Here is an 18057-nt window from a genome sequence, read left to right on the forward strand (position 1 = left end):
AATTCTTTTTAGTTATACATGACAGTAGAATGTATTTTGACATATCACACATAGAGTATAACTTCCTATTCTTGTAGTTGTACATGATGTGGACTTTCACTGGTCATGTATTCATATATGAACATAGGAAAGTTACATCTGATTTATTTTACTCTTTCCCATTTCCATCCCCCACTCTACCCTGTCCAGTCTGGTGAACCTCCCCTCCTCACCCACTGCCTTGCTTATTGTGAGTCAGTATCCCCATATCAGAGAGGACATTCAGCCTTTGTTTTTTGGGGATTGGTTTATTTTGCTAAGCATGATTTTCTCCAGCTCCATCCATGTACCTGCAAATGCCATAATTTCATTATTCTTTGTGGCTGAGTAACATTCCATTGTGTACATGTACTACATTTTCTTTATCCATTCATCTGTTGAAGCACACCTATGTTGTTTTCACAGTTTAGCTATTGTGAATTGAGTTGCTATAAACATTGATGTGGCCATGTCACTATAGTATGCTGATTTTAAGTCCTTTGGGTATATGCTGAGGAGGGGGATAACTGGGTTAAATGGTGGTTCCATTCCAGGTTTTCTGAGGAATCTCCATACTGCTTTCCATAGTGTTTGCACCAATTTGCAGTCCCACCAGCAATGAATTAGTATACCTTTTTCCCCCACAATCTTGCCCACATTTATTGTTACTTGTATTCATGATAATTGCCATTCTGACTGGAGTGAGATGAAATCTCAGTGTAGTTTTAATTTGCATTTCTCTAATTGCTAGTGATATTGAACATTTTTTCATATATTTTTCAACCATTTTTTCATATATTTTTCAACCATTTATATTTCTTTTTCTGTGAAGTGCCTGTTCAGTTCCTTTGCCCATTTATTGACTGGGTTATTTACTTTTTTTGGTGTTAAGTTTTTTGAGTTCTTTATTTATCCTGGAGGTTAGTGCTGTGTCTGAGGTGCAGGTGGCAAAGATTCTCTCTCTTTGTGTAGGCACTCTCTTCATGTTCTTGATTGTTTGCTGTGAAAAAGCTTTTTACTTTAATACAGTCCATTTATTGATTCTTGATTTTTACTTCTTGCACTTTATGATAGCGTCTTGTTGAGGAATAAGTCAACATGATGGAGATTTGGGCCTACTATTTCTTCTGGTAGGTGCAGGGTCTCTGGTCTAATGCCTGTGGACCTTGACTCTTGATTCTCCTGCATTAGCCTCCCAAGTTGCTGGGATTACAACTCCACCGTGCCCAGTTTCATATGCTTATTTGCAATCCAGATATCATCTTTGATGAAGCATTCATTAAGATATTTTGCCTCTTTTTCAAAAACTTGGTTGCTTTCCTTTTATTGAGTTTTGAGAATTCTTCATCCTGTATCTTTGTCTATTCAGATATCTGTTTTAAAAATAGTTTTATCTTGTCATTTTTTTTGTTCTTTTTAGTTATACATGACAGTACAGTGTATTTTGACATATTTATACAAACTTCCTATTCTAATTAGGATCCCAGTCTTGTGGTGATTCACTGTGGTGTATTTATATGTGTATGTAGGAAAGTTCAGTCAGATTTACTCCACTGTCTTTCCTATTCCTGTCCCCACTCCCTTCCCTTCATTCCCTTTTGTCTAATCTATTGAACTTCTATTCTTCCCCTCCCCCTTTTTTGTGTATTAGCATCCACATATCAGAGAAAACATTTGACTTCTATTTTTTGGGGATTGGCTTTATTTCACTTTGCATAATAGCCTTCAGATTCATCTATTTACTGACAAATATCATAAAGTATTTCTTTTTATGGCTGAGTAATATTCCATTGTGTATATATACCACATTTTCTTTATCCATTTATTTGTTAAAGGGCCCCTATCTTGGTTCCATAGCTTAGCTATTATGAATTGTACTGCTATAAACATTGATGTGGTTGTGTCACTGTAGTATGCTGATTTTAAGTCCTTGGGGCACATACTGAGGAGTGGGATAACCCAGTCAAATGGTGGTTCCTTTCAAAGTTTTCTGAGGAATTTCTATACTGCTTTCCAGAATGGTCGCACAAATTTGCAGTCCTTCATCATTCTTTTTTTAAGAGTGGAAGTTTAACATTTTGGTAAAACCTAATTTTATCAGTTTTCCTTTTATGGTTAGTGTTGTGCCACCAGATCTTTGCCTGTCCAGGTTATGTTGGCTCTTCATGCCTTTAAGATGTTTTTTGAACTTCATCAGATTTTTGCTGTTTTCTCATCAGGAGGGTTGGCAAGAAGTACTTAATTCACCATTATCAGAGAAGAAGTCATAAAAATAGATAAAATTATGTTCTATAAAATATTTTTTCTGAAATCAAAATTTGGGATTAAGTGTGGAATATTTTCTTTACAGTCACTTGACTACACTTGTCTTACTATCCATAAAATGTTTTTAATTTTACAGGTTTGTGTTAATGATGATCTGGTTGCAAAGAACTTCGCTTGCTATGTATCTCCCACAGAGAAGAAAAATCTTGATGCTTTAGAGAAACCAAGGTTGGATATAAAGTCAGCTTCCTTCTCCAACAAACTCAATCCAGCACTTACTCTTTGGCCAATGCTTTTGCAAGGAAAAGATTTTCAAGGAATGAAAAGTGAGCACATCCTCACCAATGTGTATTTCCTTTAAGTTGCTTTATTTGTAATCTTAGTGTGTTGACATAAGTTGTCGTACAGATTTTTCCCTGTGGAGGCAGAGTCTTGCACTTTGTGTTTAATAACTGAAATTTAATGTTGGGACAAGCCTGTGACAGATTTTGTGGTCCTAAAGCTGCTATGATTTGTTTTTATGAAACCAGGAAAAAAACTGTTCTCAATTTCTTAATAAGTTACATTTTCAGAAGTCTAGATATTTGTAGTTTAAAGATTCTAACAAAATAAGGTTTTGAATATTCATTCTTTTAGACAGTTTTAAAAGGAATTATTTACTTAAAATGACCCTTAGCAGTAAAGCACGAGAGGAGTTAGTCATGGACTGTGGGGCACTTTTCAGTGTTCCTCTCTGCTGTCTGGCTTTAGTCCCCTCACATGTTTCTGCCTCCTTGTTAGGTCTCCAAGACCATACAGCAAAAGCAAGGGCAGTAGTAGTATGCCAAGAAGTCCACACTGTATTTTGCCTTTTATTTCATACCTTAATTTTGAGATTTATTCTTTTAGAGTCACATGGTTTAGATTTTCTGGCACAATCTCTCCAGCATACCTGGTGCAAGGGTGACCTACAGCCACCTGCTGCAATACTGGGTGAGTCCTACTAGTTTGGTATATTTCACAGGCAACATAAAATAATATTCTTTTTTGGTGGGACGGGGGAATTAAACCAACTCAAACCCCGCTTTGGGGCCTCCCACTGAGCTATACCCCAATCCCTTAACTAAATGAAGATTTAAAGGGTTGTTTAGGTCTCTGGTAAGCTGAGCACGGTGGCACACACCTGTAATCCCAGTGGCTTGGGAGGCTGAGGCAGGAGGATCATGAGTTCAAAGCCAGCCTCAGCAATAGTGAACAACAGTGAGGCACTAAACAACTTAGTGAGACTCTGTCTCTAAATAAAATAAAAAATAGGGCTGGGGATGTGGTTGAGTACTCCTGAGTTCAATCCCTGGTTACCACCCCAAAGAAAGGGGCTCTGGTAAGTCTCTTTTTATAATTTATTGGAACGAATTTATGGTATAGATGCTGACAGTGATTACTTGCCCTGCAGTCCACCCTTAGAAAGTTTACTATAACTTAAAAAGAATATCCCAGGCACTTGTGAGCTGGGCTAAATGGCTCAAACATGTAGTCTCAGCTACTTGGAAAGCTGAGGCAGGAGGATTACTTGAGCCCTGGTACTCAAGGCCAGCCTGAGAAACATAGCAAGACATGGTTTCAGAAAATAAAAGAAAGAAACAATAGGCATCTGTCAGACTGATACTGTCTAGCGCTGACCAAGACCAGTGACTAATATTTGTTCTCAGAATACACCATGCTTTTATGATTGAGTTTTATTTTGAGCAATAGGGTGCAGAAAAATAAGGAAGATGTACTTATGATAGAAATATGCTTAGTCTTTAATTCCATATCTCAGAGATGTTTAATGACTTGGAATTGTTCAACAGGGTGAAGTCTGTCAGCCTCTGATGCTGGCTCACCCCTGTGGTTGATCCTTACCACTTCACTCCTGCACTGGGTGTCTGTTTACCTGTGGGTGTGACATCTCACATGCATCCACAATATGTTGCAATGAATCAAAGCTTTAATCAGCTAAGATGTTACCTACATTTAATATTATTTCTACTTTGGTGATGTTCATCATAGGAGAATAGAGATAACCAAAATTGTTAAAAACTTGCCACCTTACTACCTACTTATTAAAATTTTAAGAGTTTCTCTTTCCAGTTTTCCAGATGTGAAGGTACGGGTTAATTTTTATTTTACAGGAACAGCTTCCTCCTGTGTATACCTCTTTGTAGTGGTTTTCACTTATGGCTCAACTTCTTTCCAGGTCAAATAATCCAGCATAACATGTTTAAGGATGTGGGCTCTGCTGCGAAATGGTCAGAGTGTGAGCCCTGCCTCCCTTCCTGCTGGGAGTTGGTCAGGTGGGCTGTGCAGGTATGGAGAGTGCTTGGCACAGCACCTGGCGTGGCAGCTCTCACATGTGTGACCTCCACCCAGATTCCAATCGGCCTCCTGTAGGGTCCTCAGATGAGAGTCACTGCTGAAAGCAGCCCTGTCACCTTGGGAGCGTACTCTTTCCATCGTATTCCTTCCATTTCCCTTGGAGCAGGAAAAGTACCAGGAGTTCGTGTCCTTGTGTTTGTTATTGCACAACTGCACCTTGTGTGAATGGGTCATTGTTTTCAGTAACCCCAGGTTGCTGGACAGTAATTGTGACCTTCTTTAGTAAATAAAAATGATCAACTTGGGAAAATAAATTGTGTTTTTTAGTCTTACAACCTGCTGTGGGAATTTTTAGAACCTCGAAAAAAATGATAAAGGCTGAAACAAGATTTTAAAATTTAATTCCCTGAAGTAAAGTTTCATATAAAACCCTGTTCCATAATGATTTCATGTATTAAGATTTTATAATGCCTTTTTTTTTCATGTTTCCTACCAGTGGTTTTCAAGGTAACTTTGTAATGCTGTTTTTATTTTTCAGATAAAGCTATAAAGTATAACAGGGATGATATGAGAGACTCACCTAAAAAGAAGTCTGAAGAGAAGCAGCAGTGCATCTCTTTAAAAGACGTAAATAAGGTTGTAGTTTTTATATGCTCTTTAAATGTAAACTTCATGTGATGTTAATAGTATCCTGTTAGAAACCAAAATGTGTTTTGTTTAAAAAATTCTCGACTGTGATAGTTTTGTTCATGAAAAAATATAGTTTGCATGTTTGCTTATTTTGAAAGAATAAGGGAACTCCACCTCCCTTCTTGTTAAGGTCTTGTCCTTGATGACTAATGCCCTTTCTAAAGTTGGGTACTTATTCTCATTTTAATGAGGGTATGAAAACTTGGGATTCTGGGACACTGTAGTAGTTGATTTTAGTTCTGACTCCTTCCAGTCCTTTGACCAGGTGAAAGTAATTGCAGGATATTTTAAATACTGATTATCTGAAATGCCAGCTGCCTGCTATTTGGATATTTTAATCTAGTGATTATAGTGATGTCGTTAAGTGTCAAACTTTCCAGTTCTTTGTGTCTTGAGTGTGTGTGAAATTATATGGAATGGTAGTTTATAACAATAATTCCCATTAAAATTTTTTTAAATTTTTAGTTGTAGATGGACACAATGCCTTTATTTTATTTATTTTTGTGTTGCTCAGCATCAAACCCAGTGCCCCATGCATGTGAGGCAAGCGCTGTACCACTGAACCACAACCCCAGTCCTCCCATTAAGTTTTTGTTCCAAAAGAATATACATCCTGTTAAGCATACATATTCTTTCTGAAATTTGTTTTTCAGTGTATTGAATCTTCAGTATGCTGGCCAACAAAAAGAGGCATAACTATTTATGCTGATCCAGATATACCAGCAGCAAGGTAAGATTTGAAAATTCAGTGTAATCGACTATAGCCTTAGGTATAATATATAGTCTTATGTAGTCATCCCTCAATATCCTTGGGGGATTGATTCCAGGACCCCCAGGGATACCAAAATCCGCACATGCCCAAGTCCTGTACATATTAGTATTTACATATAACCTATGCATATCCTCCTTTATGCTTGAATTCATCTCTAGATTACTTGTAATATCTAATGTAATGTAAATGCTATGTAAATAGTTGCTAGACTTACTGCTTAGGTAATAATGGCAAGAAAAAAAGCCTGTATATATTTAGTACAGGCAGAATTTGTTTTTTCCCAAATATTTTCAATCTGCGGTTGGTTGAACACAGATGTAGAAACTATGGATGCAGAGGCTGACTGTACAGTGTTCTGAATTGTCGATGACAGGAAAGTATTCATTTCTAAAAAGGGTGGCCCAGAAAATTTTGATCAAACATATTAATTTAAAGAAAAAAAATCTTGTGACAATTGGGTTAACACAGCGGACTGAAAACTGACTCTAGGGTCCCCTTGTTATCTTGTTAGATAAAGTTGTTTTTGTAAGGCAGACGAGTGAAGGTTGGCACAGAGTGGGTGTCTTGTGAAAGGATGGGCAAATGTGGGCCAGATGGCAGCAGTGCTTGGTGGGGTACAAGGTGCTGGAAAACAGAATGGTTTGCAGTCTTCTTTAGAGACTTTGACTGTAGCACCATCCTCATCAAGATGCATCAGTGACGTAAATGACATCTCAGAAATGATGTCATATGCTATTCCATGTGCAGTATAAGAGCTCAAAATAGCATACTTCCATTTTTTCCCACTTAGACTTTATGCTATGATTTTCATGTGTTTTATTTATACATGTTACAAATGCTACAATCTGTTATTACTTTAAATAATTATCTTTTAGAGAAGTTTAAGTAATAAGAAAAATACCATATATTTGTGTCTGTAGTTACATTGGTGCTCTTCCCTTTTTGTGTTGATGCATGTTTCCATCTGATATCACTTTCCTTTTACTTGAAAGGCTTTTTATTTAGCATTTCTTTTATTGCAGGTCTACTGGTGATGAACCCTTCAATTTTTTTATGTCCCAAAAATTATTTGTGTGTGTGCACACACACTTTGCATATTGATAGGAAAGTACTCTGCCACTGAACTATATCCCCAGCCCTTAGCTGTTCCTGTTGCTTTTTTTGGGGGGGTGAGGGGAGGGTGCTAGGTCTAGAATGAATTCTAGGTTGACTGTATTTGACAGTATTTTTCTCTGTGTATTTTAAAGATTGTGTTCCATTGTCTTCTTGTTTGCATTATTCCTGATGTAAAATCTACTGTAATCTCTTTTATTTTGTTCCTCTGTTTACAACATCTTTTCTGACACTGCTTTTAATATTTTCTCATTATTACTAGTTTGAACAATTTGATTGTTATATGCTTTGGTGTTCTTTTTCTCATATTTCTTATGCTTGGGGTGTATTAATGTTCTTTGTAGTTTTCTGCTTTTCATCATATTATGAAGTATCTTGGTCCATTTTGTATAGCTATAACAAAGTACAGGCTAGGTAATTTGTAGAGAATGGCCATTTGGTTTTCACAGCTCTGGAGGATGGGCAGTCCAAGATCAAGACACTGGCAGTTTTGGAGTGTGGGGAGGGCCTCGTCTCAGCTTCCAAGATGGCACCTTGAATGCCTCATCTGGGAGGGAGGAATGCTGTTCCTCACGTGGCAGAAGAGCAAGAGAGAGAGAACTCACTCCCATGAGTACTTTTTATAGTGGTCTTAACTCACTGAGGGCAGAGCCCTCATCTTCCAAGAGGCCCTCCCTCCCAGTGTAATTACATGGGGACTGAGTTTCAACATGGAATTTGGAAGAGACAAAAATATTCAAACCATAGCAGGAAGTATTCATTGTTATTATAGCTTTTTTTTTCCTGCACCAGTTTCTTCCCTTTTCCTTTGAGACTCTGATAAAAAAAAAAAATTTCAGAATTTTGACAATTGTTCCAAAGGCCTCTGAGGTGCTTCATTTTTCAGCCTTTTTTTCTTGCCACTTTTCTACTAATCTTTCACTTCTGTCATCTCCATTCTGTTGTTGTGAATATTCATTATGTGAATATTTTGTTTGGTATATATTTCATTTTTAAAATTTTTTATAGTTTATATTTCTTTGCTGAGAACTTCCTATTTTTCCACTCAAGAGTGCTAAGCTTTTCTTATGCAGCATGTTATAATAGTTATGTTAAAGTATTGGATAATTCCCACTTCTGAAGCATCTTGGGGTTAGCACCTATTGATTTCTTTTTTCCCTTTGCAATTGATCCAACTTTCCTGGTTCTTCCTGTGTTGAATAACTTTGGTTGGTATTCTGGATATTTTGAATAACATGTTGTGAGACTCGGGTTTCTGTTAAACTCCACTAGAAAAAGTGGATTATTGTTGTTTGTGTTAACAGGAGGCAATGATTTGGTTAGGTTCGTACAACTCGGGTTTAGTCTACTTGCCAAGGGTGACTACAATGTCAGCTCATTTTCCAAGTGTGCTGCTTTGGGGCTGCTCTGTAGATGTTTAACCCTGGGTGACCCTGGGACTCCTTTTAGTTCACAGTCAACAATAGGGGACCACTTCTCTTTCCAGGATTTCCTTCATACTCACCAAGTCCAGGTGCTCCTTTCCTGTCCCCCTGTCCAGATAGATGGTTCCTTTTGGAGAAACTGCTGTGCAGTCTGTGCTTGGGCTACTTTAGGAGCAAAATGGCAATAGAAATAAGGGAGGAAAACAGTAGAGATTTCCCTACACATTGTTGGGACCACAGAGTCTAGTTTCCCAGTTCTTCTGGCTGTAAGGACAGATTTTCTTTTGAAGTTGTGTGGACTGTGCTGCTAGTTCCAAGGTAGAGCTGGCCTTGGGACAGACCCAGGAGAGAAACTGGGAAATAAGAAAAATGATCCCAGTTCTCTCTGGATTAAAGAGGGAGACTCTCTCAGGTTTATTTATTTATTTATTTATTTTCAGTGCTGGGGATAGAGCCCAGGGCCTGGAGCAGGCTAGACAAGTGCTCTGCTACTGAGCTATGTCCTCAGCCCTTCTCTCAGAATTTTTGATGTCTATATTTGCTACACAATTTTTTACGTCTCAGGCCACCCTGAGGTCTGAGGAAGGAAACAGAGGAAGGAAAAAGCCCATGAAACTCAACCAGGATTCTGTTTGTTTTCATTTTTTCCTCTCTGCCCCATTTCTTTTTTCTATTTAGAATTTCTCATTGTAATTAGTAAGAGAGAAAGGCTGTGTGGCCAGCATTAGAAGCATCAACAGTGATTTTCATACCTATGGGGCTAAGCTACTGGTATGAAATCATAAGTTCTTACAGAAATTCACTTTGGTGAATCAATTGATTCTTCACTGATAATTCTTAAATTTTTTTTTCTCATAAAGTCATTTTTAGGATTGGAGCAATTTCAGTAAACTCTTTTGATGTCTTTTATTTCTAGTTCTTTAAACCAGAAGCCAAATGAGAAGCCACTTAGATTGACTGAGAAGAAAGAATATGATGAGAAGAATGGATGTGTGAAGTAAGAATTGGTGTCGGGGGTGGGGGGCAAATTTTTTATTGAAATAATTGTAATAAAATTATAAGCAGGAAGAATTTACATATCTTATAGCTAATTTCAAATTGCATTCCTATTAAAAAATATACTTCAAGTCTCCTGTAGGCTTTGAAGTTAGTTTTTTCCTTTCTGTTCAGACTATTTTACATTTCAAATAACAGTAGACACTCTGGAGTCACAAGTGGGACAGAGTTTAAGACAGTTCAGAGGTGGGTGGGTTGTGCTGTATTCACCAGCATGTCTGAGGTTGGAAGGAGGTCGTGCACCAAGCAGCCCTGCAGCTATCCAACTCCCCAGATGCCACTCTGATACCCTGCTGTAGCCTCTTACCCAGCACAAGCTCCTCATAGGATGCCAGGATCAAAGGCTTTGAAGGCTGTCATCAGCCTTACAGCTGGGGATGACTGTTAAGGCATCTGATTTGACAACATCCTTTCCAGGGGATTCCTTCACATTATTGCCTGAAGTTTTTGCTGTTATAAATGGTTTCTTCCTTTGGAACAAAAAGCCTTTCATTATCCATTTATTTTAAATTATTAGCTGGTAAATTAACTCTGAAGTATTCCATTCCCTTTTACTTATGTATTTAAAAGTTTCATTTTTCTCTCATTCTGCTAAATGTCCCTTGGAATCCACTAATGAGAGTACACCAGTTATCCTGTCTACTGTGGTTCCAGAGAAGCTTGAAGTAGCTCAAGGTTAAATAGCAAAGAAGAAAGAAAGCCTGGGTTTCTAAGAAATTCAGGGACTGACCTGGTAATCATGTGATCTTCTCCATGATCAGAGCAAATAGTCCTGGGATTGGCTATGTTGTGTCCAGAGCCTAAGGAGCCAAGCATTCAGATCCTGGTGAACCGTGTGTCCATTATTTCTGGTTAAGTAGTAAAGGCAGCCTAGGAAAGAGATCTTTTCCTGAAGGGTGATGAGTTAGGGATTTGCAGGCATCATGTAACTTGTATATAGAAAGGGTACACAGTGACCTTGGCATATTGCCATTCATCCTGATTTGTCTATAAAGGACCACCTTAAGTTTCTTAACAGAACTTCAGGAAGAACTGACCCCAGATTTGATCATCTTGTGCATTCCAGGATGGTATCCCACCCTTTTCCTTTGGAATCCTGGGTTCTTGGGTGGCTGGGAAAGTGTTGGGGTCCACATCCAGAGTACTAGGGCCCACGTAGCAGATTTTTCTTTAGGGATAATTTTTAGGTGTTCAAAAGAAACAACCCTGCTCCTCTGAGAGCATCCGGAAAAGACTGCAAGCTTGGATTAGACCGACACATCATTCTAACCTGTCACCACGTTCCACTGGCAGCCCTTGGGCATATGCTGGAATCGGTTTCCAACTTCATTTGGTCGGTAGCAGCTCCCTGCAGCATTTTGGTGAAGACGATTTTGATACTGTGTCACATGGGCTGGGGACAGTATACCATGAGTGATTAAGATAGCTGGTCTAGGTATAGGAGAGTTGAGTAGTGTCCTGCTTGCCATCTCTGTCATCTCTGATATTTAAATGTAAGTTTGTAGCTGTCTTTTTTTTTTCTTTTCAGTTCTTTATCTTCTGATCTTTCCTGTATCTGTATACTACTATAAAACATGTTCTTTTTCTTCAGTTCTCTTCCTATAAACATTTTAACATTTCCCTACTTTGTACTATCACTTATTTAAGATGAAAAGTTTCTATAAATAAATACATTTATTGTTTGTTCTGTTTTGTTATACATGACAGCAAAATGCATTTTGATTCATTGTACACAAATGGGATACAACTTTTCATTTCTCTGACCGTACATGATGTAGAGTCACACCACTTGTGTAATCATACATGTACATAGGGTAATGATGTTTGTCCCATTCCACCATCTTTCCTTCCCCTCGCCTTCTCCCCTCACCTCATTTCCCTCTACACGATCCATTGTTCCTCCATTCTTCCCTTACCCCGCACCCCCGTTATGCATCATCATCCACTTATCAGAGAAAAGATTCAGCCTTCAGTTTTTTTGAAATTGACTTATTTCACTTAGCATGATATTCTCCAACTCCATCCATTTACCTCCAAATGCCATAAATTTATTCTTCTTTATGGCTGAGTAATATTCCATTGTGTATATATACCACAGTTTCTTTTTATCTATTCATCTATTAAAGGACAACTAGGTTGGTTTCACAATCTAGCTATTGTGAATTGAGCTTCTATAAATACTGATATGACTGCATCACTGTAGTATGCTGATTTTAAGTCCTTTGGGATAACTGTGTCAAATTGTGGTCTTCATGTTGTACTTCTCAGGTTGGTCATGTGATTTTTTGGGGGGGGGATTTAACTGAGGGGTATTTTACCAGTGAGATACATCCTCAGTCCTTTTTTTTTGGTTCGTTTTTTGTTTGTTTATTTGTTTGTTTGTTTTTTGAGTCAGGGTCTCTCTTAAGTTGCTTAGGTCTCGCTGAGTTGCTGAGTCTGACCTTGAACTTGCAATCCTCCTGTCCTCCCATGTCGTTGGGATTATAGGCATGCCCCACCATGCCCAGCTGTGATGTGATTTTTTTTTTAAATACATTTTTCATCTCTTTGTCTTTTTGCTTTTACTTTTTGGAATGTTTTCACAACTTTATCCTCTACCAATTTTGTTGCGTTTTTTTTTTTTTTTTTTTTTTTTTTTTGCGGTGCTGGGGATCGAACTCAGGGCTTTGGGCTTGCATGGCAAGCACTCTACCGACTGAGCTATCTCCCCAGCCCTTTGAAGCGTTTTTAAATTTCTAATATCACATTTTTAATTTGCAAGTGTTTTTCTTTTGTTCTCTTTTCCTTCTTTTTGGGGGGGCGGGGAGGGTGATAGAAATTAAACTCACAGCCTTGCACATACTAGGCAAGTGCTTTACCACTGAGGTACATCCCCAGCCCAGTTTACCCTATTAAGAGTGTCCTACAGGCATCCTGAGTGCTGAGTAGCAGAAGCCAGCTGGGTTCTCATTATTCAGCCTTATCCCCCTCCCCCGCCCCCACCTTTCTGTACAGTCCCTCCATCCTCAGCTGTGCCTCTAGTGCCCCAGTCCGAAGAGCTCTGTTTGATCCTCTCTAGAACATCAACCCCTGGCTTCCCTTAGGGTGGGGAAGGTAGCTTTCTGGCATTGGGAAGTGTAGGGGGATCTGGGGTTTGCCTTCTTTATTTTATTTCCCTGTTATGTTACCACAGTAGGAGAAGGTTGGGCCTAATTCCTAAGCTTTCTGAAGATTATTCCGTGCAGATAGATTTGGGGTCTCTCATGGCTGGCTTAGACTCAACTGACGTGGATCTGCCAAGTCAGTAACCACTTGTCCATCTGCTTTCCAGTTTCCAAAATTTTGTTTGTAATATCATCTCCTCTATGGTTCTCTCCTTCATTGTGGCTCAAAAAAGGAATTTAAAAAAGTTTTGTCAAGATATAATTCATCTACCTTAAAATTTACCTTTTTGTATGTGCATGTGGTACTGGGGATTGAACCATGGACCTTATCATTCTAGGCAAGTGCCCTACCACTGAGCTACATCCCCAGCCCAATTTATCCTTTTAATGTATATAGTTCAGTGGTTTTTAGTGTATTCACAGAGTTGTGCAACCATTACCATTGTCTCATTTTAAAACATTTTCATTACACACCTTCCAAAATCTGTATCTGTTAGCAGTCATTCTGTTTCCCTTCTCCCCATCCCTTACCACTAATCTATTTTCTATCACTATGGATTTTCCCATTGTTGATATTATATATAAATAGAACCATATGATACATGGTTCCTGTTGACTGAATTTTTTCACTTAGTATCATATCTTCAAAATTCATCTCCATTGTAGTATGAGTCCTTTTTATTACTGAGTAATAATCCATTGTATGGATATGGCACATTTTATTTATTCATCAGTTGATAAGCATTTGTATCTTGTGGCTTTTGCACTTTAAAAAAATCTGTAAGAGTGGGATTTTAGGTGGCAAGTATGATGGCATGCCTGTAATCACAGCTACTTGGGAGACTTAGATAGGAGGATCAAGTGTTCAAGTCCAACTTGTGCAACACAGCAAGACCCCCATCAAAAAAGAATCAGGTTTCAGGAAAGTGTGCAATTTGATATGTATATTTAATCCACCGTCTTTCTGCCAGAGTCCCTGTCACTGAAAATGGTTCGTGAGTTCTCTCTTGCTGTCACTAGTCCTTACCCATATTGGGGCTGGGACTGGGGCTTAGTCTAGAGGAAAGCAATTTCAGATTTCTTTTCTGCTGGGTTAGCAGAGATGGTAGGGATAAGTACTCTCTGGGTTGTTTTCTTATCTATAAAGTAAAGCTATTGAAGCAGAGCAGTGATTCCTCTGCATAAGGACTAAGTGGTAGAGTTGTTGCAGCCCAGATGCAGATGCAGGGTTGGAAAATGGGAAGCACCAAACTGGCACGGCTACTGTGGCCCTTGTGTCTTAATCAAACAAAACAGAACAGGCAGTCCTTTTATAGCTGTGCCTTGGGATATAGAGTCATTTTATCTCTGTCAGGGAAGACTTCAAATAATAGTTCAATTGAGAAAACAAATATTTTTTTCTTCAAATTGTTCTTTTAATGATTTTACAGATTACTGCAGTTTTTAAACCCTGATCCTTTGAGAGCTGATGGAATCTCTGATCTGCAGCAGGTATTAGAAGCACTAAAAAAAAGTTAAATAGGAGAGAAAACAGATTGCTCTTAAAATTCTTCTCCTTCCTTTCTCCAATCTTAAGATTAGAAGAAAAACTCCTTAGATGGGGGACTTTGCCTGAAGACATGCTTTTATAAATTGGTAAATTATTGCTTCAGAGAAATTTCTTTTTTGTTTGGGTAATAGGTGATCTTCTTTCATTTAGGTAGTTTTGGTATTTTTCAGATTGTTAACACTGAAATCGTTTGCTTTCTTCTCTGTCTAGTTCTTGGTACTCTTGCTGAGAGCTCAGGGCAGACACTGGTTGTCTAATGTCTATATCACTCAGTTGCAGAAGTTGAAGTCAGGCATGCAGCAGCCTGTCATGGTGCTCCGGAACAGGATCGATCCCTGCCTGACCATCGACACGTCACCACTGTCTGCAGACCTGAAAAAGGTGAAAGTGCTCTTAGAACCAAACTCACGAAGAAATACCAACCTTTTCTAATGTAGAAGGATTTTTTTTGCTTTCTTTTTTTTCCCCCTTTTCCTTTTTTTTCTCCCCAGTGCTAGGAATGGAACCCAGGGCCTGGAGCAGGCTAGGCAAAGCACTCTACCACTGAGCAATACCCCTAGTCCCATAGAAGGATTTCTAAATAAAAGTTATAAGGTTGCATTGAATAACTTCTTTGCTTTTTAAATTCTCTTTTATGTAATTTTTGTTAATTTATTCTTAATTCCTGGATAAGTTCTTGTAAATGAATAATTAATTTGAGGATAAATCATTGTATAACTATAAACCCCCTTCTGAAATAAGTTTTTAAATGTGCCTTTGAAAAGGGACTTTAAAGACATAACAGGGCAATTGTAATTTACTTCTTAGCCATTCTTTCAAAAATGGCTTTATAGATCTGTGATTTCACTTGGTAAATGGATCATTCAGGCTTATCTGTTTCCTTCCTGATTTAAAAAAATAGGTTAAAACTACTTTTTAAAACATAGAAATAAAATACAAGGATGAAAGAGTGAGAGAGAACTCTTGAGTGAGCAAGAGATTTTCATAGAACTATAGAGGATGAAAGATAGTCAACAGAGTGTGGTTGATAGGAAAAGAGCGAGGAGGCGGGGAGGAGTGGACAGTGAACGTCCCACCCTGTTTTCTGACAGTGCACAACCAGTTCGTATTGTTCTAAGGAAGAATGTTGGAGGCTCACTCTGGAGAAACTGAGTGACCATGGAGTAGTGGTGCTTAATGATGGTATTTGGAATTCTCCCAGTTACAATGCCTGCTTGTTGCCCTGTCTTCCTGTAGTGATGTGACACTCTCATGGTGACTAGATTTGCCCCACCCACAGAGCCATTAGGCAGTTTTAGTGAATTAAAAAAAAAAAAAAAAAAAAAAAAAAAAATATATATATATATATATATATATATGAATAGAAGTTAGGAATCATAGACATTTGAAGAAAGTCTTCACCTTAAAAAAAAAAAAAACTCTGAAAAAAACAATGGAGAAGGAAATACTAGAAAATAAATATATCCAGGTGCAGCAGCACTTGCCTGTGGTCACAGTTGCTCAGGAGGCTGAGGCAGGAGGATTGCTTTAGCCTAGGCGTTTGAGACCAACCTGGACAATGTAATGAGGCTCATCTCTTAAAAAAGAAAAGAAAAAATATCCTCAGAGAAAAGAAGGTGTTGCATGTATTTGTCAATAACAAAGTGCTGAAAAGAGAGAAAGGGAGGGAGGAGAGGGAGAGGGGAAGAGGAAGATAAATAAAAAAGGTTCTCAGAAATTCCAAACACTGTAAAAATTTTTGAAAATAAATAGTAGGCTTGAGCTGTAAAATGGAAGCCAGCAGAAAGTAGAACAAAAAGGCAATAAGATGAATCAAGGAGGAAAAAAAAAAAAGAATTTGAGGTGCAGTATCTAAAAAAGGAATTTCAGCCAAAATCATATGAGAAAGACAAGGGGTTGTACCTGCCTACCTAGAAGCTCCCATGTTGACATCAGAGAGTATTGCATCTGGAGCTCAGGGCTCTGGTGAGGAGGTTGTCACAGAGACCACGATGCTGATGAGCTCAGCCTTTTGGAAAGAGTTACAGAAGGGGAAGAATATTCTCTGAGGAAGAACACGGGAACATTTCCTAGACCTAATGGAAGTGAATCTCCACATTGAGCTGTCTTGCACTGGCCAGCACAACTGATGAACAGATGTCAGACGTGTGGCTGTGAAGCATCTGAACTCGGATTTCAGAGCACGAAAGCTTCTAGAGGAAAAAATGGTCCTCACCACAGGACCACAAGTCAGGTGCCTCAGACTTTTTGCAGCAACACCAAAGGAGTTATTTCATATAGACAATAATCGTCTTGATGGAATAAAGTCATCTTTGAAGCACATATGGAGCATTGCCAAACTTAAGCCTAGTGACATTGAGAAGGATTTCAGTATTTTTATGGCAGTTTTTCATATGGGTAAGAAATTAAAAACATTAATATTGCTTAGAGATTAAAAAAAAAAGTTATTTCTACCTACACATCCATACTCACATAGCAGTGAGGTGAGAGTAGAACAAAAATATTTTCAGATGTGCAGAGTCTCAACAACAAAAATACTCCTTCTGTACTCTTTGTCAAGAAGCTGCTTCAGTGTGTTCGTAAAACTGAGAAGCACACAAGAAAGACTACGTGAGTCGCTCCTGCCCACCTGGAGCTCCCAAGTTGGCAGGAGAGTAAGCAGTACCAGTGCATCTGGGATTCAGGATTCTGGGGAGGGGGGTCACAGAGACCAGGGTACTCATGAACTCAACCTTTTAGAAAATTATATCAGATGGCTGGAGAACTCTGTTGGAGCATTTGGATTTAGTGACAGATACGTAGAAAAACAAGTGAATAAAGAGCATGTTTTAAAATGCTGTACAAGTGAGGCTGGTGGACCGGCTGGTTATTGGGAGAATGAGAAAAAGCCACATCCTTGAACCAGTGGGCTTTAGTGGATCATGTCCATTTCCTTTTAACTTGGGGCCCAGGAAAACAAAATTTTATATAACTGAAGTTTAGTACTGAGAAAAGATTCAAAAATGCCACACTAACCCATGTGTATGTACTGACTGGTAGCTGGAGTAGAGACAGTGATAGGGAGCTATTGTTTGTTTTCTCTACTTTATTGTGGTTTTTGGTTGTTGATTTTTTTTTTATAGGCTCTTCAAAGAAATAAGTTCCCGGGACCCAGTCACACTGAATCTTACTCTTGGCCTCCCATAGCACGTGGCTGTGATGTGGTTGTCATTTCTCACTGTGGAAATGACCCCTTGTTGTACCTCCCACCGTTGCTTACGATTTTGCAAACGGGGGGCTGCTACAAGTCATTACCAAGTAGAAACGGAGTAAGTTGAAGACGATTTTGTTTCACAACAAAATGAATTAAATTTTTATTAAAAAAAAAATTGTACACTTGACCTTTTGTAAAGTTCAGGTTACATTACTCAGTTTGGTTTTCCAACTGCCAAGATAGAAACTTTCCTGTGAGAAAGTAGCCTTTCTCCTGGTCACCTGTTCTCCTACACTGATTCTTATCCAAGCCCAGGTTGTAGGTCATGGGCTGAGCAGGAAAGCCCTGGCTTTTAGAGGTGAACATAGAATTTTCTAAATGATCTCACTGACATTAACTCATGTCATTGTCATGGCAACCATGTAATCATTCTCACCACCCTATATGTAAGAAGATACAGCTCATGAGAAGTTACTTGGGTGAATTCTTGACAGCTGATA

The 18057-nt window shown here is 38.5% G+C and overlaps 1 protein-coding gene across 5 annotated transcripts in view; it reads left to right on the plus strand.

Annotated features, from left to right (window-relative positions):
- Tdrd12 (tudor domain containing 12) overlaps window positions 1–18057 on the plus strand; it is an 86638-nt gene that overhangs the window by 25003 nt on the left and 43578 nt on the right. For 4 of the 5 annotated variants that reach the window (XR_007105324.1, XM_047527396.1, XM_047527398.1 and 1 more), the window contains exons 9-16: window positions 2420–2609; window positions 3172–3255; window positions 5156–5253; window positions 5961–6037; window positions 9533–9613; window positions 14246–14306; window positions 14638–14745; window positions 17487–17672. Coding sequence is in view for 4 of the 5 variants with exons in the window: in XM_047527396.1 (XP_047383352.1) it covers window positions 2420–2609; window positions 3172–3255; window positions 5156–5253; window positions 5961–6037; window positions 9533–9613; window positions 14246–14306; window positions 14638–14745; window positions 17487–17672 (885 nt within the window). In the remaining variant the exon portion in view is untranslated. The remainder of the gene's footprint in view (window positions 1–2419; window positions 2610–3171; window positions 3256–5155; window positions 5254–5960; window positions 6038–9532; window positions 9614–14245; window positions 14307–14637; window positions 14746–17486; window positions 17673–18057) is intronic. The other variant, XM_047527397.1, reaches the window with a different exon arrangement.

The sequence above is a fragment of the Sciurus carolinensis genome, chromosome 16 (assembly GCF_902686445.1).
Source record: "Sciurus carolinensis chromosome 16, mSciCar1.2, whole genome shotgun sequence".
NCBI classification, from domain to species: domain Eukaryota; kingdom Metazoa; phylum Chordata; class Mammalia; order Rodentia; family Sciuridae; genus Sciurus; species Sciurus carolinensis.